The sequence below is a fragment of the Phocoena sinus genome, chromosome 2 (genome assembly GCF_008692025.1).
Source record: "Phocoena sinus isolate mPhoSin1 chromosome 2, mPhoSin1.pri, whole genome shotgun sequence".
In the NCBI taxonomy this organism is placed as follows: domain Eukaryota; kingdom Metazoa; phylum Chordata; class Mammalia; order Artiodactyla; family Phocoenidae; genus Phocoena; species Phocoena sinus.
Window position 1 is genome coordinate 38385366 of NC_045764.1, and position 24292 is coordinate 38409657.

The 24292-nt window shown below is 52.6% G+C and overlaps 2 protein-coding genes and 1 non-coding gene across 10 annotated transcripts in view; 1 reads left to right on the forward strand and 2 right to left on the reverse strand.

Moving 5' to 3' along the window:
• Positions 1 to 5649: 5649 nt before the first annotated feature.
• TRNAR-UCG lies at positions 5650 to 5722 on the reverse strand. The gene has a single exon. It is a non-coding gene; the product is annotated as a tRNA-Arg (tRNA).
• A 229-nt stretch (positions 5723 to 5951) lies between these two features.
• On the forward strand, positions 5952 to 23755 carry POLG (DNA polymerase gamma, catalytic subunit). 3 transcript variants are annotated; one of them, XM_032620225.1, is made up of 23 exons: positions 5958 to 6120; positions 6893 to 7681; positions 10565 to 10760; positions 11679 to 11843; positions 11936 to 12082; positions 12232 to 12311; positions 13131 to 13313; positions 13418 to 13572; positions 13740 to 13866; positions 14812 to 15048; positions 15991 to 16111; positions 16319 to 16405; positions 16716 to 16823; positions 17316 to 17476; positions 18200 to 18253; positions 18358 to 18475; positions 18911 to 19046; positions 19148 to 19394; positions 20787 to 20909; positions 21040 to 21208; positions 21336 to 21544; positions 22510 to 22670; positions 23244 to 23755. In XM_032620225.1, exons 2-23 carry the CDS (start codon positions 7053 to 7055, stop codon positions 23300 to 23302), a joined length of 3672 nt encoding a protein of 1223 aa, XP_032476116.1. In that variant the 5' UTR covers positions 5958 to 6120; positions 6893 to 7052; the 3' UTR covers positions 23303 to 23755. The 3 variants fall into 3 exon arrangements, with proteins under 3 accessions (XP_032476134.1, XP_032476116.1, XP_032476125.1); XM_032620234.1 differs by lacking the exon at positions 5958 to 6120 and adding an exon at positions 6135 to 6230 and having other exon boundaries at positions 23244 to 23752; XM_032620243.1 differs by lacking the exon at positions 20787 to 20909 and having other exon boundaries at positions 5952 to 6120.
• Positions 23581 to 24292, reverse strand: part of FANCI (FA complementation group I) — a 77020-nt gene continuing 76308 nt past the window's right edge. For all 6 annotated transcript variants that reach the window (XM_032620174.1, XM_032620184.1, XM_032620193.1 and 3 more), the window contains one exon: positions 23581 to 23667. In XM_032620174.1, coding sequence (XP_032476065.1) covers positions 23605 to 23667 — 63 coding nt within the window. In that variant the 3' untranslated portion in view covers positions 23581 to 23604. The remainder of the gene's footprint in view (positions 23668 to 24292) is intronic.

The following is a 24292-nucleotide window of genomic DNA, read 5'->3' on the forward strand; positions in this document are numbered from 1 at the left end:
GAAGGTTCTGCCCTTCTCTGTCTGGAAGGACACACTGCACTGATGCCATGGCCCCCAGGATGGATCCTTGTGGGGACTTTTTTTTCAGTGATTTGTAGAAATGTCACTTCCAGAAGTTGGCATTTGTTTAGTAGGTGAAGTATGTACAAGTATGCAAATGTATATCAGAGAAGCCAGTTCAGTTGCCTTTCTCGTGGCATGCACATGTGGATGGAGATGGCTTGGGGCTGATTAACATCAACGTTTTAAGAATGAAATTGTCTTATTGACCAAGAACCGCATCTTTTTCCGTTGAGGAGCACAGGCTCAGGACGCGCAGGCTTCGCAGCCATGTCTCACGGGCCCAGCCGCTCTGCGGCATGTGGGATCTTCTCGGACCGGGGCACGAACCTGTGTCCCCTGCATTGGCAGGCGGACTCTCAACCACTGCGCCACCAGGGAAGCCCATAAACCTCAACTTTATCTTAAACTAATGTACGTTAACTGAGTGTCTCCTTACTATATAGTGTTCATAATGTTCCATTCTTCTGAGGGAGGAACTTATTTTCAGGTGTGGATTTTTGTAAACCGGCTGAATTTCTTGCTGGTGTCTGTTATTTTTAAATTTTATATGTTGAATTATACATTCAATGTATATTTAATATTCTATAGCTGTATATATTAAAATTATATTTATGATGTGATAGTTTTCAAGTTATGGTAGAAATAAATCAAGTTTTCTTTTTAAATACTTCTCTGTATCAGAGATATCTCCAGTATCATAAATTGTTGTGGAGGATCTTGTGTATGGCCTGGTCTTATCTTGGTGAAATTTACTTCAGTGAAATTTACCTAAAGAGGTAAAAAAAGAAAAGCTCGATCATTTATTCAGCAAATATTTAATGAGTACTTAATCCGTGAGAGTTCTTTCCATCACAAACAACAGGAAATCAACCCAAATGAGCTAAAGCAAAAAGGGGCTCTTGCCATTGGAAATTGCAACATTGACGGGCTGTTTGATGGTAAGGAAATACTGTTCACTTTTTGGTGGAATGCCTGCTTGGCTTGGCTTCATTAATAAGCCCAGTCCCTGGGTGTGGGGACTGAGTCAGCTCCTCAGCCCTGGCCAGGAGTCAGGAAGGGACTATTGGTGTTGGCTGGGGGTGGGGTGGGGTGGGGTGGAGGGAGACAATAAGCGTCCACCTCTATGTGCCAGGTTCCATGCTAGGGACACACAAATGGACAGGGCACGGTCTCTTCTGGTCAGGAAGCTTCTCATCCACAAGACCAATGATTTGCATTTCCATTAATTCCCTTTTTCCCTTAAACTACACAGGTTTGACATCAACAATTACCCCTCTGAAATATGAAGCACATTTTGAAAATAGCCCACACCTCTCATCCCCAGTTTTACACACATGCCAACTTGATCCCACAGGTGGTAGATGGAGATCTGGCACGGCAGGAGCTGACCCCAAACGAGCCCTCCCCTTCCCATGTGTTTTTGCTAGAAACAGCTCAAAAGAGATGGTCGCCTTCTGCTTTCTGAAGGCCGGTAGCGCAGGTGTGGTTATTTCAGGGACAAATGCCCTGGAGGTGCTCACAGTGCTGGCACAGCTTTTATGGAGGTGCTGACATAAGAATAATCACACCTTACACTTTGTGAGCGATTACTCTGGGCCGGGTGCTGTTCTCAATGCTTTACACGTAGAGCTCATTTGACCCTTGCAGCAACTCCATGGTGCTGGTGCTATAACGTCCCCATTTTACAGATAAGGAGACTTATGAACTGCGTGGTAAATAATATTTGGTTAAAAGACCCCTCCCCTCCCCCCTTCTTCATCCTGTTCCTCTTGTTCAACTCCCTTGGGGGTCCCACTGGTCAAGCACAAAGGAGGAAGACTCATGAAAAATATTAATAAACTCACATGTTGTACACACTGCTACATTCAAAATGGATAACCAACAAGGACCTACTGTATAGCACAGGGAACTCTGCTGAATATTATGTAACAATGTAAATGGGAAAAGAATTGGAAAAAGAATAGATAAATGTATATGCATAACTGAATCACTTTGCTGTACACCTGAAACTATCACAACATTGTTGGTCAACTATACTCCAATATAAAAGAAAAAGTTAAAAAAAACACCTGTATCACTCAGATACAAATATAAAGTGTTAAAAAAATAATAAAAATAAACTCATGTTGCCTTCTGACAAATATTGGGGCAGCTATTAGCATGACCTGGGATCTTACGCCAGTCACTCTGGTGTGAGCCGGTAGCAAACCCAGGATCAGGGTTGGCTTTCTGTCTTCTCAGACTCCCTTTCTCACATGGGGTGTTTAGTGGGCTTGCAGAAATGCCTGGTGGGTTTGGAATCATACAGTGCTTGGGTCGTATTCCAGGCCCTGCGCTCACTGTGTAATTTTTGGATAAGTGAGTCAACCTCATACTTGTTACTGGAGACTTTTTCCTTTTTCCTCTGTAAAATGGAATAATAATAGTACCTACGTACCAATAGTACCAAAGGGGTTATTGAGAGGATTAAAGCAGATGGTACCCTAAAATGTTTAGCCTGTTTCATTTGGCAGTGGTAGCTCTTGATAGAGGTAGAACAGTGATATTTTCTCTCTGAGGCAGAAACTGCTGAAGCTGGGCTTGGCAAACACGACAGAAAACGGTCACCAGGAAGTAAGCTCACTAGAGGGACCCTGGAGGAGCAGGCCGTGACCGAAGAGTCCCTTAGTCAGCAGCAGTGATGCAGAGTCTGCACCAGCCTGCATCTCCAGCACCAGCCCATGTCTGGCACATAACCTTGGAGCTGGGGTCCTCAGCTTTCAGGGTGAGTGGGTGTTTACTGTGTAACGCAGTTATTGAAATCCTTGCCCCTAGAGCAGGTCTCCCTGGGTTCAAATCTTGGGGAAGCTCTACCACTTACCCGCTCTCAGGCTTTAAGTGCCCTACTTTACCTCTCTGTGCCTCAGTTTCCTCATCAGTAAAAGGGGATAATAATAGTACCTCTGTCCTAGGGGTCAATGCGAGGATTAATTAATTAGATGCCAGAACCTGACATCTAATAAGTGCTGGTTGTTATTACCAAGCTCCAGCCAGGGCCTGGAGAGAGCATCCAGTGAGACACAAGGTCAGTCTTCCTGGGCATTTACAACAGTGGAAGGGGAGATTTAAAAAAAAATCAGCTTTTGTTACAACTGAGGTACATGCTTTCCAAAAAAGTACAGTGTTTCAATTTGGACAGGGGGTTCCTAATAAATTTGTCTCTTGCTATGTGGGAGGAGAGGTCCAGGGAATTGTAGGGAAATGTACGTGGTTTCTCAGGTATTACTAGTAAAAATAGACTTTTCTAGAAGGACACACTCTCGCAGGAGCTCCCAGAAAAGACGGGAGGGAAGGTTGGGGAGCTGGGCTCAAAACCCTGGAAACAGTGCAGCTGGGCAGGAAGTGCTCATGCCTCCAGGTACCCTCCCTCAGCAGGAATCAGTGTCAGTCAGTTTTATTCTTGCTGAAGATTCTAATTCCAGGGCCAGGGTATCAGACTGTCCTGAAGTACCTTCTGGGAGGCGCAGGCATCCTGCTGGACATTTCCTGACCCTGAAACTATGGGGAAGGCTGTTCTCTTAATGGATATCAGGCAGGTCCAGCAACACCATCCCCGGAAGTGACATTCAGGTAGGGCAAGAGAGCTTAGCTTTTTTGTGCCATAGACACCTTCTAAGAATAATGTTTTTTAAATGCATAAAACACATAGGATTACAAAGGAAAACAAAGATATGAAATATTAGAAAAAACAGATGATATAATATGTAATTTTTTGGTTAACTCATGAAAAAGGAGATCAGGGCAGTGGCCTACCACACTGTTATTCTGAAGTACAGATGAGTGTATATTAGCCATAAAAAGGAATGAAATTGGGTCATTTGTAGAGACATGGAGGAACCTAGAGACTGTCATACAAAGTGAAGTAAGTCAGAGAGAGAAAAACAAATACTGTATATTAATGCATATATGTGGAATCTAGAAAACTGGTACAGATGAACCTGTCTGCAAGGCAGAAATAGAGACACAGATGTAGAGAACAAATGTATGGACACCAAGGGGGGAAATGGGGGGGTGGGAAGAATTGGGAGATTGGGATTGACATATATACACTAACATGTATAAAATAGGTAACTAATGAGAACCTGCTGTATAGCACAGGGAACTCTACTTAGTGCTTTGTAGTGACCTAAATGGGAAGGAAATCCAAAAAAGAGGGGATACTTATCGCTGTACAGTAGAAACTAACACGACATTGTAAAACAGCTATACCCCAATTTAAAATAAAGAAGAAATGAAGTACAGATGAGTGTAAACAATATTTTGAAAAATCTGCAGCAACTGTAATGTGTCATGGACATATCTGTGATGGCTACTGGGGACAAAGGCCCAGGTGCTGCTGATACTACGGTGGCTGGTAGCCTAACCTCATAATTGAAGGAAATGCTAAATTGCACTAGGAGATTAGAAGAAATAATGAAAATGTTTTCCCCATTTAGGGAGTCCCTGATTTAAACCGAGAACCTCTTCTCTCGGCATTTTGTTAAATATCAGTGGTACAAGGTTATGTGAAAAAGCCTAGATTTTAAGACACTGAATTTTCATTTGCTTGTATTTTTTGCCAAAAGAAAGAAAAAAAATACATTTGTGTGTATATTAAATACATCTAGAACAATGTATAAACAATATTTCTTACTTAAAGAAAAGGGAAATGTATGGAAGGATCCAGGTTCAACGTCAGTGCAACCTTCACAAGCCTTGGTCTGGGGCTTCTCTCCGCCTCTCTGGGCGGGATCAGTCCGCAGGACAGGCGGAGGAGTGTGTTTCCCTGGGTATCCCCAAACCACACCCCTGAAAAATACCGAAGTCTGTTTTTCAAGTCAGTTCACGGTGTCCTGGCACACGCACGGCCTGGGACGTGGGCGCCCACTTTTTGTGAGACCTGAGTTTTGTCCCTAGTCATCTGTGTCAGGTCTGTTTCAAATCTCTCTGAGCCTTGCTTTCCTGGGTCTCCAGCATCCAACTCCCAGGCTCTCGTTATCCACGTGGGCCTTATTCTGCGGCGCTTTGCAGTTTATCAGAGGCACCTGGAGCAACAGGAGGTGGATGCAGAGATAGGAGCCAGCAAAGACTGGAAGGCAACCTCTGGTAGCTCCTCAGGCGTGGGGGAGCCGGACGCGCCGGGGCGAGGGCTTAATCTACCGGGTGGCAGATTCGGGTTCAACGAAAGGCAGTATTTTTACCCATCAGAATTGCCCAGGATGAAGAGAGGGAGGGTGTTCCCCTCAAACGTGAATCTCTGTTATTCCCACTTATCAGTTGATTTAAAATCGGGGTTTCCGCGTAGGATGCCCCCACCCTACTCTACCAGCGTGGGGGTATGAGCCCGGCAGGTACATTTTAGAAAAATACCACTACTCCCGCCCCCAGGGCAAGTAAGGGAGCAATTTCAGTGAGGCATACTGGGTGTGGAGTGTGGGGGTAGTTATTTCGGCAGATCTTGGTGTTCCCAGACTTCCACGTGAGGTGGTAATCGGCGACAGCGTTTCGTACTGTTCCGGTATTTAATTCCCAAGAAGGAATAAAGCAAAAATTATAAATAACCCCTTACGACCGCGGCAGGACTCGAACCTGCAATCTTCTGATCCGAAGTCAGACGCCTTATCCATTAGGCCACGCGGCCACCCGGTAGTTTATTCTCTTTAGACAATCTAAAAAGTATTATTACCGCCCATCGGCTTGCCCAGGACGAATCCATCTGCTTCTTGAGCAGGGGAGGTTGGACCTTGGTTCCCAGAGTTCTTCAAGAAGGCCCACCCGGAAGTCCTTCCTCCCCACCCCGCGGGCGGACCGGTCCACTTTTGGCTCTCCTATTGGTCGCTCTGGGAGTCTCCCTCTTGCCTCTCGGGTAGCGGCGGGAGTGAGCGGGGCGCAGACGGGAAGTTGCGGCTGCCAGCGAGGCGGACTGCTTCGGTGCAGGCCACAGGCCACCCCGAGGCTGCATAGGCCGCGCGGAGGGAGACGCCGCGTCGCCGGCCTGGGGTCGGGAGCCGCAGACCAGGAAGCACCGGGCAGACTGAGGTTTCCGGCGGGTTCGCCGTTGAGGGGAGGCCGGGTGCCTGAGCGGCGGCGCGGCCCCTCCCTCTCCAGTCAGGGAGCGAGGCCCTGAGCTGGGCGGAGGCTGGTCCCAGGTCGCACCGCGGCGCGGCCGCCGGGCTCAGGCTAGCGGGCGGGCGGGCGGCCGGGAGCGCGGGGGCCGCTGCCGACGCCCCCTGCAGGGCGCCCTCGGCCTGCTGGGCCCGGGCTCAGGCGTGGGTCGGGGCCCCGCGGGACGTCGGCCCACCTGGCGGGTTCGAATCCGGGCGCTGTCTCCTAAAGGCGCTAGGCCCTCGGGCTGCGGCGGTTGCGATAAAGGCAGTCACCATTTGCCGAGGACTTGCCGAGGGCCGGGCCGCGCGGCGTGTTCGCCCTGTGTCACCCAAACAGCAGTCCTGTATGACAGGTAGAATCCGTAACCCCATTTTACAGAGTAGGAAATTGGGGCCTAAGGAGCTTGCCCAAGGTCACACGTCTCGTAAGAGCCAGAGCCGGCATTCAAACCCGCGTGCTCCTATTCAGAGTTTGCCCTCTTAACCACGTCTCTCACCTTCCCTGATGAACTTACGTGAACCTCAGTTTTTCTCAGGAGGGGTATTGCTATTTCCCAAGGTTGTTTGATGATTCACTGAGAAAATGTACCTAAAGGCTCCTGGCACACTGCCTGGGCCGCAGAAGATGCTTAAGGAATGATGGCTGTTAATATCACACATGTTACGTGTGTCATTAGTAACACTATATCATCTGTCTCCTTTAGGATTTGTGGGTGGAAGGCAGGCATGGTCAGAACCATTTCACTGACAGGAAAACAGAGACAGGACGTGTCTCTCTCCACGTCTCTCAGCCAGTAGAAGCTGCCAAGCTGGAGCCCAAAGCCAGGTGTGCTGACTCCCAGCGGGGGGCTCCCTGCACCAACCATGAGCCGCCTGCTCTGGAGGAAGGTGGCCGGCGCCACCGTCGGGCCAGGGCCGGTTCCAGCTCCGGGGCGTTGGGTCTCCAGCTCCGCCTCCGGCCCCGTCCCCAGCGACGGGCAGCCGCAGCCGCCGCCGCAGCCGCCGCCGCAGCCAGTGCCGTCCTCGGAGGGCGGGCAGCTGCGGCACAACCCATTGCACATCCAGATGCTCTCGAGAGGGCTTCACGAGCAAATCTTCGGGCACGGCGGGGAGATGCCCGGCGAGGCCGCGGTGCGCCGCAGCGTCGAGCACCTGCAGAAGCACGGGCTCTGGGGGCAGCCGGCCGCGCCCTTGCCCGACGTGGAGCTGCGCCTGCCGCCCCTCTACGGGGGCAGCCTGGACCAGCACTTCCGCCTCCTGGCCCAGAAGCAGAGCCTGCCCTACCTGGAGGCGGCCAACTTGTTATTGCAGGCCCAGCTGGCCCCCCGGCCCCCGAGCTGGGCCTGGGCGGAGGGCTGGACCCGGTACGGCCCCGCGGGGGAGGCCGAACCCGTGGCCATCCCCGAGGAGCGGGCCCTGGTGTTCGACGTGGAGGTCTGCTTGGCAGAGGGAACTTGCCCCACATTGGCGGTGGCCATATCCCCCTCGGCCTGGTGAGTATGGGCAGGGGTCAGGGGACTTGAGCACATGTGGGGGGCCCAGCTTAATGGTTTGGTGAGCTTCCACTATGTGTTTGGTGGGTGGATTTCCAGGGACTGTGGACTCAGTGGTGAACTAAAACAAGCCTTGACCCCAGCATTTACAGACCTTACTTTCTGGTAGGAAGGTATGGGTAGTAAACAACACCCAAGCAAATGTCACGTGGTGATAGGGACTGTGCAGAGAATCACGTGTGTTGAACTTGAGACTGACTGGGAGACCACTTGAGATCACCTTGATTTGGTGCCTTCCCACTTGCCCTAGTAGCTTCCTGAGAAGTTAGTCCAAGACATTTGAACAGTGTTTCCATTTGGGGATGTTATTGGTAATTTTGGGCAGGAGAAACCTACCTTTTGCGGGAATGGCTCAGGCAGTGTAGGACACTCAGCATCCCCAGCTGCTCCCTTAAATGCCAGACCAAATCCTCGCAGCCCCGACCCATTTCAGTGTTTCCAAATACCCACTCCCCTCGGGAAACCGCCCCCCCCCCACCCGTGACCACCCCCAGCTGAGAAACTGCTTCCTTCCCCCAGCCTTCCAAGCAGGCTTGCAGGCATTTTTGTCCCCAAAAGGTATAGTCAATCTCTCTTTTCTTTTTAAATAACTTTCTAAGTGCTACCCAAGTTTCTTTTTCAAACAATGATGGCAGTACTTTTCTCCCCTTTTTTATTCTTCATTCCAGGATTAAAATACTATTTACAACCTTAATGCTTTCAGGCATGGCCAGCAAAAAAGTTGGCAGTTTCTTTATTCCTATTGGAAGCTACATCTTTGTAAAGAAAGCTGCGAAATGTTAAATATGCAGTTGAAAATGGTGAAAGCATGGCTAAATAGATAAGGTAGGCATTAACGGCTGAAAAGAGCAAAACTAGATGATTCCTCATTGATGTAGTTCCAGTTAAGATGAGAATCTCAGTGCTTACTGTGTAACTTGGTCAAAATAGAGGGAATGCTGTCCATCATTTGAGAAAGTAAAGTAGACTGTGGTGGCTGAAAGGAAATTAGGAAACCAGTGATAAGAAGAACTTGTTTTTTGATCTTTTGGTCATTCTTGGCCAATTTCCCTGAAGTCCCCCTTTTCTTTTCCTTCTTCTTCCTCTCCTAATTTTTCATCTCTTTCTCTCCCCGTCCTTCCCATCCTCCTCTCATTCTCATTCCATTCTTGCCGGTGGTACTGGGGGCACTGCAGTTTGCCTGGCGGCAGAAGTCATTGCTGAGGACTGGGCTCATCCTGGGACCTTCCTTCTGGGAGCCTGACTATGGCGGAGGGTGGGAGGTGCCAGATGGGACCCTGACAGCAGTCCACTTTTAACCTGGGCACATCCCTGCTGCGTGGCTGCGTAACATCAGGTTCCTGAGCAGCCCGCAGTTTCCAGTGGGAGGGAAAAGCCTTGGATGGCCCAGAGGGCAGCTTCCCGAAGGCTGCTGGTAAGGGCTTTGGTCATCAGACCAGAGGGACATTACACAGGCTGTCAACACCGATCTAAGATTCACAGGAAAAGTGTAGTGTTAACGGCATTGGTCCTGACTCATCTTAAATTTGCCAGAGGTGTTTGCATTTTGGCGTTCTTCTTTTTTTATCACAAATAAATTTAACAAGATGGTTCTCATATACAGCTGCAGACCCGGATCTTGACAACAGTCTGGCTTTTTATTGCAACTAAAGTCCCTGTCATCACCACAGCCTCAAATATTTGACATCCTTCGGCCTTTTCTTCTGTGTTGTGTTTGTTTGAGGGCTTTGACATGTTGAATCGAAAGGGGAGGAGGGTTCAACTTGAGTCCCTGAGCGTTTTCCCATCATTTGGAGTGTGAGTTAGATTTTACCAGGTTTAACACTAGGAACCTCTTTTTGCTGGTAACCCCTTCCCCCAAAGAAACTAGTTTTATGTTTGTTGTATCTGTTGCGGCAGATAACCCCTCCTCCCCGCCGTAAGGGAAACGGGCAGCTTGTTTGCAGCTGTGGTGGCCACACATGTGGCCTCGTCACTCACTTTGATGCTGAGTGGCCTTGACCCTTTGGTGTAATCTGTGGTTCACAAAAGGCTTTTGCTCAGCAGCCATTTCCCCACACTTAGTCTTGTGGATCTTGAGCAAACTCCAGCCTTTTCCTGAATCAGTGTCCGGCCCCCAGCAGGCAGCACTCATCCCCTGCCCCTCCCACCCCAACCCTAGCACATATTTCCTAGCACATGTGCATACATTTCCTCCATTCTGGCACTTTCCCCGGTCTCTCACTGAGGGTGGTTGTTCAGAGACACAGCACCTTCTACAAGGTGCGTGATTTGCTCTTTGTCCTTCAGAATCTTTCCAGCCGTCAGATGATTCATCCTGTACCCGTGTGCAGCATTTGTCTTTTTTTTTTTTTGCCACTTTGAATTAAAAAAAAAATTCCACTTTGGGTTTTATTATAATTGTCTCTCTTCTTTACTAGCACTTTGAACATTAGCCATTTTGTGCTTATCAACGTGAAGGGTTGATAACGGTCATTAAGACACCTCAGAGCCAAGCACAGACTTGGTGAGCCCTGGGCGTAACAAACACCTTGATGGCCCGGGCTGAATGCCCATCTGGGACCCCCGGGACCGTGGCACTTAGCTCCCTTTCTCTCTGTGGAGGTTGAAAAGTAAAGAGGCTTTTGTAACTCCTCCGCATTCCCAACACATACCCGGGCAGCACTCCGCCCGACCTCTAGCTCTGGGAGCACCCCGTGGTCTCCCTTGTACCCCCAGCTGCTAGCGTAGGGCCTGGCATGTGGTGGTAGGTGTGCAGTGGGGATTGTGGGGTGGAACTTGAATGCCTCCGTGCTGAACCTGCCTGCCTCTCACCTCCCTCAGGTATTCCTGGTGCAGCCGGCGGCTGGTGGAAGAGCGTTACTCTTGGACCAGCCAGCTGTCGCCGGCTGACCTCATTCCCCTGGAGGTCCCTGCCAGTGCCGGCGGCCCCACCCAGCGAGACTGGCAGGAGCAGTTAGTGGTGGGGCACAACGTGTGCTTCGACCGGGCCCATATCAGGGAGCAGTACCTGATCCAGGTATGGTTCATGGGGCCAAATGCAGGCTCTGACACCGGATGGGCTAAGAGCCCTGCTCTCAGTGGCTAGGGAAGGCATTGCTTTTCCTGGTCAGTGCCTCCATCGTCTTTGTAGAAGCTACAGGGCCTCCTGTTGACCAGCCCTGCCCGTGGTCCCTGTACCCAGCTGTTCTGTCCCTAGGGTCTGCCTGGCACAGGACCTCAGTTGTCACAGGGTACTAATGGCCCTTATCTCTGTGCGGCATTTTAGAGCTTAGCGTGGGTCTTTGGAGGCTGTGGGCCCCACGGCCTGGGCTGCCATCCTGCCTTGGCCACTGGTGAGCAGCTCGAGCCTCTTAACATCCCTTTTACAACTAAGGAAACTGAGCCTCAGTTTCCTTATTTGTAAAGAGAGGGAGATGGCGGAAGCTACCTCATAGGATTGTTGAGAGGGTTTGAACAGTGCACGCATCAAATACTCAGAACCATAGTTGTGGCAATTAATTCTGTGAAAAGTGCCCTAGGAGAAAGGCAGGGCAGGTGAGAGTAGCCTTAGCCTCTAGCTGAGTGTGCTGAGGCTCAGACAGCCTTGTTGACTTGCCCAGGGCCACAGAGCTTCTGAGCGGCAGGGCTGGGGGCCGAGCCTGATAGCTTGGAAGGCCTCGTTTTGGCCACTCTGTTCCCAAGGTGCCCCTGGAGCTGTTGCTGGATGCTGGGAAGGCCTGTGTGTTGGGATTCAACCAGGCCTGCGCTTTCAAGCGTGGCTAGGGTTTGAGAAGGCAGGCCCCTCACAGGTGGAGGGACAAGCGTGAGCAAGCATGAAGACACTCCTTAGCGCTGGGAGGCTGTGGGCTGGGAGGGGAGGCTGAGGTGGGGCTGGTGGGCTGAAGTGTCGAAGCAGGGGTAGGCTGGCCCCTCAGCTGCAGCCTCTCTTCCTCAGGGCTCCCACATGCGCTTCCTGGACACCATGAGCATGCACATGGCCATCTCAGGGCTAAGCAGCTTCCAGCGCAGTCTGTGGATGGCAGCCAAGCAGGGCAAGCGCAAGGCCCGGCACCCCACACAGCGAGGCCAGAAATCCCAGAGCAAAGCCAACGGCCCAGCGGTGAGAGCACACTGTGGGGAGCCCCCCTCCCCGGCCGGCCTGTCTGGCTTGAGACTGAGCTTATCTGCCGTGTCCCTTGCTCTGGCCTCCAGATCTCATCCTGGGACTGGCTGGATATCAGCAGTGTCAATAATCTGGCAGACGTGCACAGCCTCTACGTGGGGGGGCCTCGCTTAGAGAAGGAGCCCCGCGAGCTGTTTGTCAAGGGTAGCATGAAGGACATCCGTGAGAACTTCCAGGTATGGTGGTGGAGAGGGGCTATGGGGACATGGGCTGTGGCAGACCCCTAGTGACCCTGGGGAGTGTAGCTGCCAGACCTGACCCTGAGAGGCCCGGTGGTGGTAGTGGGATGGCTGCCCACCCAGCGCCTTCCTGTCGCCTGTGCCAGGACCTGATGCAGTACTGTGCCCAGGACGTGTGGGCCACCTATGAGGTTTTCCAGCAGCAGCTACCGCTCTTCTTGGAGAGGTGAGGGAGAGCCCCTCTGGGAACCCATGGGGGTCAGTGGGTTCCTGGTACCCGGGCCCACCATAACCAGGTGGTGCTGGGCCTTTCTCAGGCTGGGGGCCTTAGCCTTTCTGGGCTGAGAGCATGGAGCCACTCTGTCCAGTGGTGGCCACCTGGGCCTTGGACTCTGGGGTTTCTACAGAGGCCCTGGAGGGGGGCGCTGAGGCTGTGCTTGTTTCATGTGCCTGGCCCTGGTTTGCTAAGCACCGTCTCTGAACCCAGATCCTGAGCCAAGGACTTCACATCCGTCTTGGTTATGTTTGCTAGTGAGTCAGTTTTATGATGTGGTCAGAGTCATAAGCGTCAGCCAGACCTGGTTCTAATCTTAATTATCCTATCCAACTCATTTGACCTTGGGCAAGTTACTTGGTTTCCCTGAGCCTCAATGTTCTTATCTGTGAAACATACACAAATATACTTGACTACAGTTGTGAGGTTCTTGTATGATCTTTTGTGTGTGGGGGGTTGTAGCACAGTGCTTGGCGCTTAGTCATTACTCAGCAAATGGCAGCCATTTTCATTTTTGTGATCTGTCATTCCCCCCATTACCCCTGAGGATGGGACGATATTATTTCCATTTTATAGATGAAGGAACTTAGGCTCAGAGAGATGAAGTGACTTAGCCAGGGTCTCATGGCTGGGAGACGGTAGAGTTGGGGTTTCAACCCCTGTCTCTCTGACGTGGGTGGTTGGGTTGAGGATCGCCAGGCTGGCCCAGGGATTGGGCCAAAGCCTTGCCTCCTGTGGTCATTTATGGCAGCCCTGGTGTTTGTCCTCAAGGTGTCCCCACCCGGTGACTCTGGCTGGCATGTTGGAGATGGGTGTCTCCTACCTGCCCGTCAACCAGAACTGGGAGCGTTACCTGGCGGAGGCACAGAGCACCTACGAGGAGCTCCAGTGGGAGATGAAGAAGTCACTGATGGACCTGGCCAACGATGCCTGCCAGCTGCTCTCGGGAGAGAGGTAGCCAGGCCTTGGGCGGCTGGATCCCCCTGCAGGGGATGGGCAGGTGGGAGGGCTGGCCTTCGGCTTGGCCTTAGCCCTGCCCTGGTGGACTGGCTGTGTAGGTACAAAGAAGATCCCTGGCTCTGGGACCTAGAGTGGGACCTGCAGGAATTTAAGCAGAAGAAGGCAAAGAAGGTGAAGGCGAAGGAGCCGGCCGCAGCCAGCAAGTTGCCTGTCGAGGGGCCCAAGGCTCCTGGGGATCCCAAGGATCAGGAAGGTGGGGAGCATGGGTGGGAGGTGGGGCAGGGATGGACCCTGGGAAGGTCCTGGGACCGGGGGGTCCCTTGGAAGGGGTTGCTCTGGCCTTCTGGACATGAGTAGGCTGGGCAGGCCTTTGTGAGAGACCCTCCTCTGGTCCTGATTGTCCTCCCCGACCCTGTGCAGACCCTGGCCCCCCCAGTGAGGAGGAGGAGTTTCAGCGAGATGTCATGGCCCGCGCCTGCTTGGAGCAGCTCAGGGGGACCACAGAGCTCCTGCCCAAGCGGCCCCAGCACCTTCCTGGGCACCCAGGGTAAGCCCTGTCTCCCTAACATGTCCAGCGGCCATCCTCACCCCTCCCTCCACCCTGGGACACCTCTATTCTGGGCCCCAGCACAGGGGGTGGTGTGCATATGGGCCCTTACTAACCTGCTGCCATCTGTTCCTGCCGTCTTCCAGTCCTGCTCACTAGTTTGCTCTGACTCCTGGGTCACTGGACTTAAGCGGTACAAGTGCACTAAGCACCTGCTGTGTGCTGGGCCTCACAGTAGCCTCTGAGAGTACAAATAGGAACATAACTCCTTCTTTCTAGTAGCTTCTCCCTGGGAGGAGCCAGTTGTGCAGACCAGCCAGCGCAGCTGGAGTTTATATCCATGATGAGACAGAAGAGTCATCAGTGTTGAGGCAGTGCCTGACTCTGCTTGGGGAAATCAAGGAAGGCTTCCTTGAGGAGGTGACCCTTCATTCACACCCCATAGAATGGCAGAGATGAGAAAATAGGGGCAGCCAGGGTGAACAGCAGAGTGCCAACTTTACATTTGCCTGAGATGAGGCCGCCTTAAATTTTGTGCCCTGAGTGCCTCACTTGCCTCACCCTTGTGTTGGCTCCGGTGAACAGCACGTGAGGGATGGAGCTCTGAAGGCTCTGGTGTGCCTCTAGAGCAGTGGTGGGAGGGCAGATCTACTTGCTCCCTGCATGAAATGGAGCTGGGGAAGGAGTCCAGCCCTAGGTTATGCATGTGGGTCCTGACTTCTGAGTAGTACAGGGAGGCTGACCTAGGATCTTTCCTTCTGGGATATTCGAATTATTCTAGAGGACTCCGTGGGGGTCCTGGCTGTATCCTAGAGGGAAGGGATGGTGACTGTAGGCCGAGGTCACCAGAAAGCCTTGGGGTCTTGGAGAGTGGGTGGGGCCCTTGCCGTCACACACTGTCCTCCCCCGACTACCATGACACTGCTCTCTTCTGGCGGGGCATAGGTGGTATCGGAAGCTCTGTCCCCGGCTAGATGACCCTGCGTGGACCCCAGGCCCCAGTCTCCTCAGTCTCCAGATGCGGGTCACACCTAAACTCATGGCGCTGACCTGGGACGGCTTCCCTCTGCACTACTCGGAGCGGCATGGCTGGGGATACTTGGTGCCCGGGCGGCGGGACAACCTGGCTAAGGTGCCACCAGGCAGCGGCCTAACGTCAGCTGGGGTGGCCTGCCCCTACACGTAAGGCTCTGGCTCAGGGAGGAAGGGGCTGGAGGCTAGGCACCCCTTCCCCTTGGCTAGAGAGACCAAACCCACCTAGGCTGGTGGAAAGAGCTCGGGTCTGAGAGTCTGGGTTCTAGTTCTTTGTTTGGTGGCTGCCTTTTCTGTCTGGATCTCAGAGCCCTGTGGGGCTGAGGGCATGGTGCTTGGAGCGGGTGGGACTGAGGCCCTGCTCCTGGGCCTGGCAGCCCAGCTGCCCTCACAGGAGTGTGCAGAGGGAGGGCTGTTGGAAGTGACAGGGGATGAGCTTTGTCCCCCTTTTTTGAGTGTAATTTATTGAGCACTGATTATATCCTGTGTTAATAAACACTTTACAGTGCTTCCCTTGTTTGTTTCCCAGGCAGTCTTGTGGTTATCTTCATTTTAGAGTTGGCAAAACAAAGGCCTAGGGAAGTCAGTTTCTTGTCTGAGCTCACAAACCCTTGAGCTTTTGACAGGCAGGTGTTGGGGAGAAGCCATAGCACTTGAAGTGGCCCAGAATTGAGAGTCCTGGCTCTGCGGGGCAGCCTGAACCACCCGTGGGGCCTTAGGACAGAGGGGCAGGGATCAGTCTGCCCCTTTGCAGCTGAAGGATGGATGAGCGGGCAGGAGCCAGCCTGGGGCAGGGCCCAGCCCTGACTTCCCACTGCTGGGCTCCCAGACCTTTAACCGGGGAGGTGGCGGCTCTGGGGAGAAGCGCTTAGATTTGAGTCAGCCCAGGCCTCGAAACCCAGCCTGCCACCACTGTGCTGTCATTTTCAATTTGTCACTCCCTGTCTATGAACCAGGGGAAGTGCTGTCCACTTCCGCCCCAGAGCTGATTCTGAGGCTAAACGGAGGGAATCACGGAAGGCCCCCAGCGAGCTGCCTGGCCCGGAGGGGGCACCCGGTAACCAGAGGCTGCTGCTGCTGTTCTCTGCGCAGAGCCATCGAGTCCCTGTACAGGAAGCACTGTCTTGAACAGGGGAAGCAGCAGCTGGAGCCGCAGGAGGCAGACCTGGCTGAGGAGTTCCTGCTCACCGACAGCGGCACCATGTGGCAGACGGTGAGGGCGGGCTCTGAGCCTGAGCTCTGGGGAGGGGGCTCTGTTCCCTCAAGGAAGGGGTGGCCTTTTGGGTGGGAGCGGGGTGCTGGATGCGCTCGGTTGTCCACCTCAGGCTGTCCTGGGCTGTCTGTGTGTCGCAGGGAGGGGTGGTGGATTTGGGCCAAGCCAGCCCTCTGCTTCACTTCCTTGGTACCTGGGCCCATCCAGGTGGAAGAAATGGGCTGCTTAGAAGTGGAGGCCGAGGCCAGGATGGAGAACTTGCGAGTGGCAGTTCCAGGTCAACCCCCAGCTCTGGTGAGCTGGGCACCTGCTCAGGGGTTGTCTGGGTGGGTGTTGGGTGGCAGGGCCCTCCTCTTGTGCCCAAGTAGCTCTTTCCCCCCAGAGAATTCCCAGGATCTTGGGGAGCTGGGAGATGGCTGCCCTGCCTTTGGGTGGCCCCATACTTGTTGGAGGCCAAGGAGGAAGCCTGAGACCTCATAGCCATCCTGTCATTTCCCAGCTTACCTGCTTGCCATTTCAGGCCCTTTTCCCACCCCCTACCCCATGGCCCTCGGTGAATGCAGGTGCTGGAGCAGGGCCTGATCTAGGTGTGTGGCCCCCACAGACTGCTGCTGGTGGCCCAAAAGCCAGCCAGCCAGCTTATCACCATGGCAACGGACCCTACAATGATGTGGATATCCCCGGCTGCTGGTTCTTCAAGCTGCCTCACAAGGTGTGTGTCCTGGTGTCCTCGCTGTGCTCAGGGTGCACAGTAGGCCTCCAGAGTGACTCAAACAGGGAGACTGCCTTTTTGCAGGAATGCTGGTAGTAGTGGCGCAGAGTATGATCTCAGACAAATGTTGTCATCTCTCTGAGACTTTGTCTTCCTTCTGAAAATTGGGTGGTGAGGGGCATGGTGGTGGAATTAAATGACACAGGGTATGTCAGGTGTCTGTGCCACATCTGGTACATGATAGGATCTGTTGACTGATGGCTCTTACTGTGAGGGGAGCTAGGTGTGTGTGAGGGGAGCTAGGTGTGTGTGAGGGGAGCTAGGTGTGTGTGTGTGCGTGTGCATGCGCGCTGCTGTCAGGAATTTGCCCCAGACCGCTCTGCTTGAGGTTGTGGGCTCAGTGATGGGCAGAGCCCAGGCACACAGGGCATCAGTTCCCCAGCTAGGGGTCTGCCGTGTGCCTCCAGCCCCTGCTTCCTTTGCTCTCTTCAGGATGGTAACAGCTGCAATGTGGGCAGCCCCTTTGCCAAAGACTTCCTGCCCAAGATGGAGGACGGCACCCTGCAGGCTGGCCCAGGAGGTGCCAGGGGGCCCCGTGCCTTGGAAATCAACAAAATGATTTCTTTTTGGAGGAATGCCCATAAACGTATCAGGTGGGTCACTGTGGGAGGGCAGAGACATGCTGTCTCTCCGTGCCTCTGGCCGGGTTACTGCAGTCTTGGGATCCCTTCCCCTGCCTTCCACCCAGGGGCCCCTGACAGCCTGTGCTGCAGTGGAGGGACAGCCTGGTCTAGAGGCCTGGCTGCTTGTGGTCCTGATGCCATGGGACCGTGGGCAAGGCTCGTTCCCTCTCCAGCTGCAGTTTCCCTGTTATGTAAAAAGAGTGGTACTGTAGGACCTTGACGGCCCCTCCCAGCTCTGTGGCCCCTTCCATGGAGGGCTAGTAGCCTGTAAGCTCTGTTGGGGGCTGGGAGTGGGTCCTGTAGGCTGGGAATGGCAAATGGGTCAAAGGCTAGTTCTGAGGGGTCTGTGGCTGCCAGCGGCACACTCTTGTGAGAAGGGTGCTGTGATGGGTTGGTAAAGTCTGCCCTGAGCCTGGAAAAGGCAGTGGTGGCAGGGCTGGTGCTGGGTGCCTCATGGATACTCCAGGACGGGGGCCGAAGCTGCCTCAGATGCCTAGCTAGTTCCCGGTGGCTTATGCTCCTAGACGGTAGATGCTAGGCCCATCCTGAGTCAAGTCAGTGGGAAAAGGGTTGAGGCTGGGCAAGGAGGGGGCACAGCAACCCCCAAAGCTGGGCAAATGAGGGCCGTGTTGTGATGGGGGATGGAGTGTGTGCTCCCTATGGCTGTGCTGAGCAACCCGTCTGTCCCCATAGCTCCCAGATGGTGGTGTGGCTGCCCAGGTCAGCTCTGCCCCGTGCTGTGACCAGGTATGTCCTGGCAAGTGGTTGTGGGAACGGGAAAACGGGGGCGGGTCCTAGGACCCAAGCAAGCTGCTGTGCCTCATGTCCCCGCCCCCCCCCCCCCCCCCCAGGCACCCACACTATGATGAGGAAGGCCGCTATGGGGCCATCCTGCCCCAGGTTGTGACCGCTGGCACCATCACTCGACGGGCTGTAGAGCCCACATGGCTCACTGCCAGCAACGCCCGGGTATGTGTCCTCTGCACCTCTGGTCCTGCCCTTTCTCTCCTGTGTGTCTAGAAGCTGGGGTTGCAGAGGGACTTTGCTGAGGAGCATGAAAAGGAACCTAAGATCTGGGTCAGGCAGGACTCAAGTTCAAATCTAGCTTCACAACTCATCCAGCTTTCCAGCAAGTATGTTCTGGGCGCCTGCTCCTGGCCAGACATTGACAAGGCATGCTAGGCACAGCTATTGTGGAGTCTAGATGGGGCTGGGTATAGAGCCAGGCACGGAGCAGGGATTCTTTACCTGGAACTGTGGAGTTTGGGGCACTGCTGGCTGGCATTCCTTAAAACCATCCCCTCAGGAAGGGCTCCAGCATTCTCAGTCTAGTCAGGCTCCAGGGATGGGTGGGAGGAGTGTACTGGGGTATCTAGGTCGGGGCTGACCTCACTCTTCCTGCAGCCTGACCGAGTAGGCAGTGAGTTGAAGGCCATGGTGCAGGCCCCACCCGGCTACATCCTCGTGGGTGCTGATGTGGACTCACAGGAGCTGTGGATTGCAGCTGTGCTTGGAGACGCCCACTTTGCCGGCATGCACGGTGAGCAGGAGCCGGGGCTGGAGCAAAGCGGTGGCAGCCTGATGCCTCGCCAGGAGGATTATTTCTGAAGACTGTTTTCTCACTCCTGCCTCGCCCCCCAGGCTGCACAGCCTTTGGGTGGATGACACTGCAGGGCAGGAAGAGCAGGGGCACCGATCTACACAGTAAGACAGCTGCCACAGTGGGCATCAGCCGTGAGCACGCCAAGGTCTTCAACTATGGCCGCATCTACGGGGCCGGGCAGCCTTTCGCTGAGCGCCTGCTAATGCAGTTCAACCACCGGCTCACGCGGCAGGAGGCGGCTGAGAAGGCCCGACAGATGTATGCGGTCACCAAGGGCCTCCGCAGGTGAGGGTGCCTCTCCCATCCACGTTACCCCAGGGCCTCAGGCTTGCTTTACTACCTTTACCGCCCCATTCTTTTCTACCTCTTCCCATTACGTGAGTCCTCACCTGGCCCCTCTTCCTCCAGACCCCTGTGACCTAGTTCTAGGGTGGTTTGTCCTTGGGTTGTGACATCTGCTTGCTTAATGCTCAGTTTTCCTCATAGAGTTAAAGCTGTGCTTTTGTTATGCTGTCAGAGCTCTGGTCATGCAGAGTGAACAGTAACGTGGGGTTGCAAACTCACGTGCCTACAGGGAGTGAGAGCAAGTGCAGCAGGCGGTTTAGTAGGACAGCTGACAGGAGGGCCTATGGAAAACCAGAGACTTTAAACTGATTTTGACAGAGGAGAAAGCCTTCCCAGGCTTGTTTGCTTCCGCCCATAGTACCTGTTGTTTGCTCAGGGCCTCAGCAGCCTCCTAGGAGGGTTCCTGAATCGAGTGTGAGGGAGGAGAGGTGCCTTTACAACTTGTGTGGGTATAATACATGGTGTCCACGTTAAATTAGCTGACCTCCTCATGGAAAGACTAAAAGCTAAGTGATAACAGTTCAGTAGTAACTGCATAAAGGCAGAAAAGGGGAGCCGAGTATTGTCCAGGGAGGTGAGAGGAGGACATGGGGTTGGGGGTGGCATGCACCGTAGGCGGTGTGTGCTGGCGGAGGCAAGGCAGTGACGACAGAAGAGGTTGGGCCTTAGTTGTGGAAACCTTTGCTGGCCTCACAGAGGAGTCTGGACTGAGGGGTGGTGGGGAAACCCTGGTGCACCTTTGAACAGGTGAGTGGCGTGGCTCTGGAGCCATCTGGAGACGAGCCTGGTGATGTCTGAAGTTGCACTGAATCTGGGAGTCTGGGGCAGTGGGGACTGAGAAGGTTCAGTCGGGCCTGGCTGTAGGTTCTGTCTTCTGTCCTCTCCCTTTCAGGGAGTAGCCTGTTCTATCCCCCCTACGCGCACCGCCCCCCCCTCCCCCCTGCAATGTGGGGTGATAGCTCTTGCTGCCTTCTGGACTACTACATGCCACCTGCTGGTCATGGGGCAGTGCAGTGTCTAGGGCATTAGGACAATAATAACAGTAGTGGTTCTCGTGTTGGAGTATGTCCTTTATTGGGCTACCCTCATGTAGTCCCCAGAATCCTGGGTTCCTATCTAGGCTCTACCTCTTCCTGGCTGTGTGATCCCACAAAGTCACTTAGTATCTCTGAGCCTTTTCCCCCTCTGAAGTGGAGCTTGTAGGGGAAAGGCACGACCCCAGGGTGGTTGTGGAAGTGGAGAGGGGATTGAACACTCCTAGCCCAGGGTTTGGCATAGAAGAGGCATTCCCGTGGGAATGACAGTTGTGACACTGCACCCGCCCCCCTCAAGGTATCGGCTGTCAGATGAGGGCGAGTGGCTGCTGAGGGAGTTGGACCTCCCTGTGGACAGGACCGAGGATGGCTGGGTTTCCCTGCAGGATCTACGCAAGATCCAGAGAGAAGCTTCTAGGAAGTGAGAACTGTCTGTGTGTTAAGGATGGAGGGCGGGTCTGGGCTGGCCTGGGGAAAGCTGGGATGCTTTGTTTTTAGCTCTAAGATGCTAAAAGACAAAGCTTGCCCTCTCTTTGTTCCTTGCCCCCCAGATCACAATGGAAGAAGTGGGAGGTGGTTGCTGAACGAGCCTGGATGGGGGGCACAGAGTCAGAAATGTTCAATAAGCTGGAGAGCATTGCGATGTCTGACACACCACGTACCCCGGTGCTGGGCTGCCGCATCACCCGAGCCCTGGAGCCCTCTGCTGTCCAGGGGGAGGTATCCTACTACCCTTGGAACATGGGGAGAGGGTCGCAGGGAGGGCAGGGTTCCTGTACTACCTCCTGCTCTAGTGAATTGGTATGTGGTTTAACCCTTCTCGCCTGTGCCTACCTTCCCTCCCCAGTTTATGACCAGCCGTGTGAATTGGGTGGTGCAGAGCTCCGCTGTGGACTACTTACACCTCATGCTTGTGGCCATGAAGTGGCTGTTTGAGGAGTTTGCCATTGATGGGCGCTTCTGCATCAGCATCCACGATGAGGTTCGCTACCTGGTGCGGGAGGAGGACCGCTACCGCGCTGCCCTTGCCCTGCAGATCACCAACCTCTTGACCAGGTAGGCAAGGCCCGTGGCCTCTCTGGCATGACTATATACCAGATATGTGGGGCTTGGACCAGGCTGAGCATGATCTGAATTTTCATACCCCCCCCAGAAATAAATGTTCCCACTTTTCTCTCTGATTTTTAAAACTTGTAGCAGTCTTAAAAAAGACTGGCCTCAACCTTTAGAAAAAATTTTTGGGGGGATTGAAAGTGTCATATACCAAGACTAGATCACTGAGGTGGTGAGAAGGTAGAAGCCAGGGCAGTTGTTCCAAAGAGTAGTTCTCAAATTGTGCTCCCCTCAGAACACACCTTTCTGTTTTGAAAATCAAAATGACAGAGGCTCTTCTCAACCCGTAGAAAACAGATACTTTCTTCCATTCGTAAATGTTAATTCTTAAGTGCCAGAAGTTTGTTATTCTGAATACTGACAGAAAACATTGTTAATGGGGAAACTCAAATGTGATTTTAAAAACATATTTTTTTATATATTATGTTTTTTTTGTAGTAAAATTCCTAGTTTATATGGTTACATTAATGATGTTACAGTTTCATGTTGATCTGCCCCAGAACCAGTTTGGGAACCATGATCTATCCTGATTAATGGGTAAATAATGAATGTTTTACAATACTCAACACTGTCTCCGCTGCCCTCTTAATCATCTCCTGGGGGGGGGGTTATGTTTAACAGAGCTAATGAAAGTCCTCATATATTCAAATTCTGGCCCAATAATTGAAATTTTGGCATCAATAAAGTGTACCAAACTGGAAAAAAACAGGTGTGTTTTGAGTCCATAATTGCACGTGTCTCAGCGGGAGGTGTTCGGCTGCTGGATAGCGGGCAGTGCTGGCCCTTCAGCTTTCTTTGCTAAGTGAACAGAGCTGGCTGCGGGGAGGCTCTGCCTTACGGATACCAGGTCATCTCTCCTGGATTCACAGCAGGGACATGACTGTGAGAGGAGGTCGGGTCTCTTTCAGGTGCATGTTTGCCTACAAGCTGGGTCTGAATGACTTGCCCCAGTCAGTCGCCTTTTTCAGTACAGTCGATATCGACCAGTGCCTCAGGAAGGAAGTGACCATGGATTGTAAAACCCCTTCCAACCCAACTGGGATGGAAAGGAGATACGGGATTCCCGAGGGTGAGCACAAACACCTTTGTTCCTCGTTACGCACTCGTAGGACGTTAGGCATAGAAAGTGGTCTTGGGCAACACGAAGCTTGGGGCACCAGAGGATAAGAAGTCTACTTCTTGTGCTGTGTTCTGGGCTGTTTCAGTTTATAATGTGCCCTGGCTCCAAAGTGAGCATGATGCTCAAATCACAAAGGCATGTGTTTCTAGAAAGCTGTTCACAGTAAATGAAGGAATGTTTGAAACTCTGGTTTCTTCCATCTGTTCCCTTCCCTCTTCAACCACAACGGAAATGTTTGAAGATTTACTGTATAAAGTCAAAGTACATTCTTAAGTGAAAAAACTGTGCTTTGAGTGCCAAACAAGTAAATCAAAAAGCTTATTTTCTATGTATCTAAGATAAACTTATTTTATACAAAAAAGAAAACAGATCCTCCCCAAATGTAACATTACCATTCCTGGCAATTACTCTGAACCCTTTCGTACTTTTTGACCTTAACATTAATTAAGTTCCTTTTCTCACTTCTGACCTGAGTTAACAATTCTTGAGGAAGCATCCTAACCAATTTGCACTATTTTTCAGGTGAAGCACTGGATATTTACCAGATAATTGAACTCACCAAAGGCTCCCTGGAAAAATGAAGCCAGCCTGGACCATAGCTCTGTCTGGAGGCTCTGTATTTGCTCCCGTGGAGCTTCATCGGGGCAGTGCAGGCTCCTAAACTCAGGCTTTCAGCTGTGCTTTTTTGCAAAAGGGCTTGCCTAAGGCCAGCCATTTTTCAGTAGCAGGACCTGCCAAGAATGATTGCCTCTAACTGATGGTGCAATTAGTTCAGAACCAAGATGCCAACACTGGTGCAGGCTGTAGGACAAGGGGGCATTGTTGCTTGCTGGGTGAAAAGAAAGCAGAAGCCCCAAAGTTCACATTAACTCAGGCGTTTCATTTATTTTTTCCTTTTCTTCTTGGCTGGTTCTTTGTTCTGTCCCTCGTGCTCTGATGCAGTGCCCTAGGGGAGAGAAGTAACGCTCTAAATGTGATAAGCCTGCTCGGAGGCAGTGGAAATAAAAACAAAGATCCTTTATCTTCTCATCAAAGCCTGTGTTAGTCATGCTTTCTCCCCTTTCCCACTCCTGGGAGGTAATTATGTTGGAGAAGGGAAGAGTTCTACCGTAGAGTAAGGTGGTGCCAACTTCTTTTTTTTGGGCTTTTGTTATACCTGGGGACATGCGTGGGACAAGATGACAGAGAAGGGGCATCAAGATGCTACATAACTCCCCTGAACTCAAATGCCTAGTAGGCAAAGGGAGTGGATGGGGCCAGGTGCATTATGGCTTGGAGTGCGATAAACTGAAGAATGTAAGTTAAAAATTTTTGAGACGCTAGAAATCCAGGGTGTTTTATGTAAACTCCCAGTTTATGTTAGACAAACCTGAGGTGATAGAAATTTTAGGCACTAGAGGTAAGGAAACATTGAGTTCTGCTTCAGAGATGCTATAGGGCTCACGGTGTGCTGCTGTAACTGGTTTGTTCCTCTCCCTTTTAGTCTTATCAGAGGGCAAAAGGAGGATAAGAAACTGGCATGACAACCTGAGCTGATCATAGAGTGGCCCTCCTTCGAATGAGGGCATGAT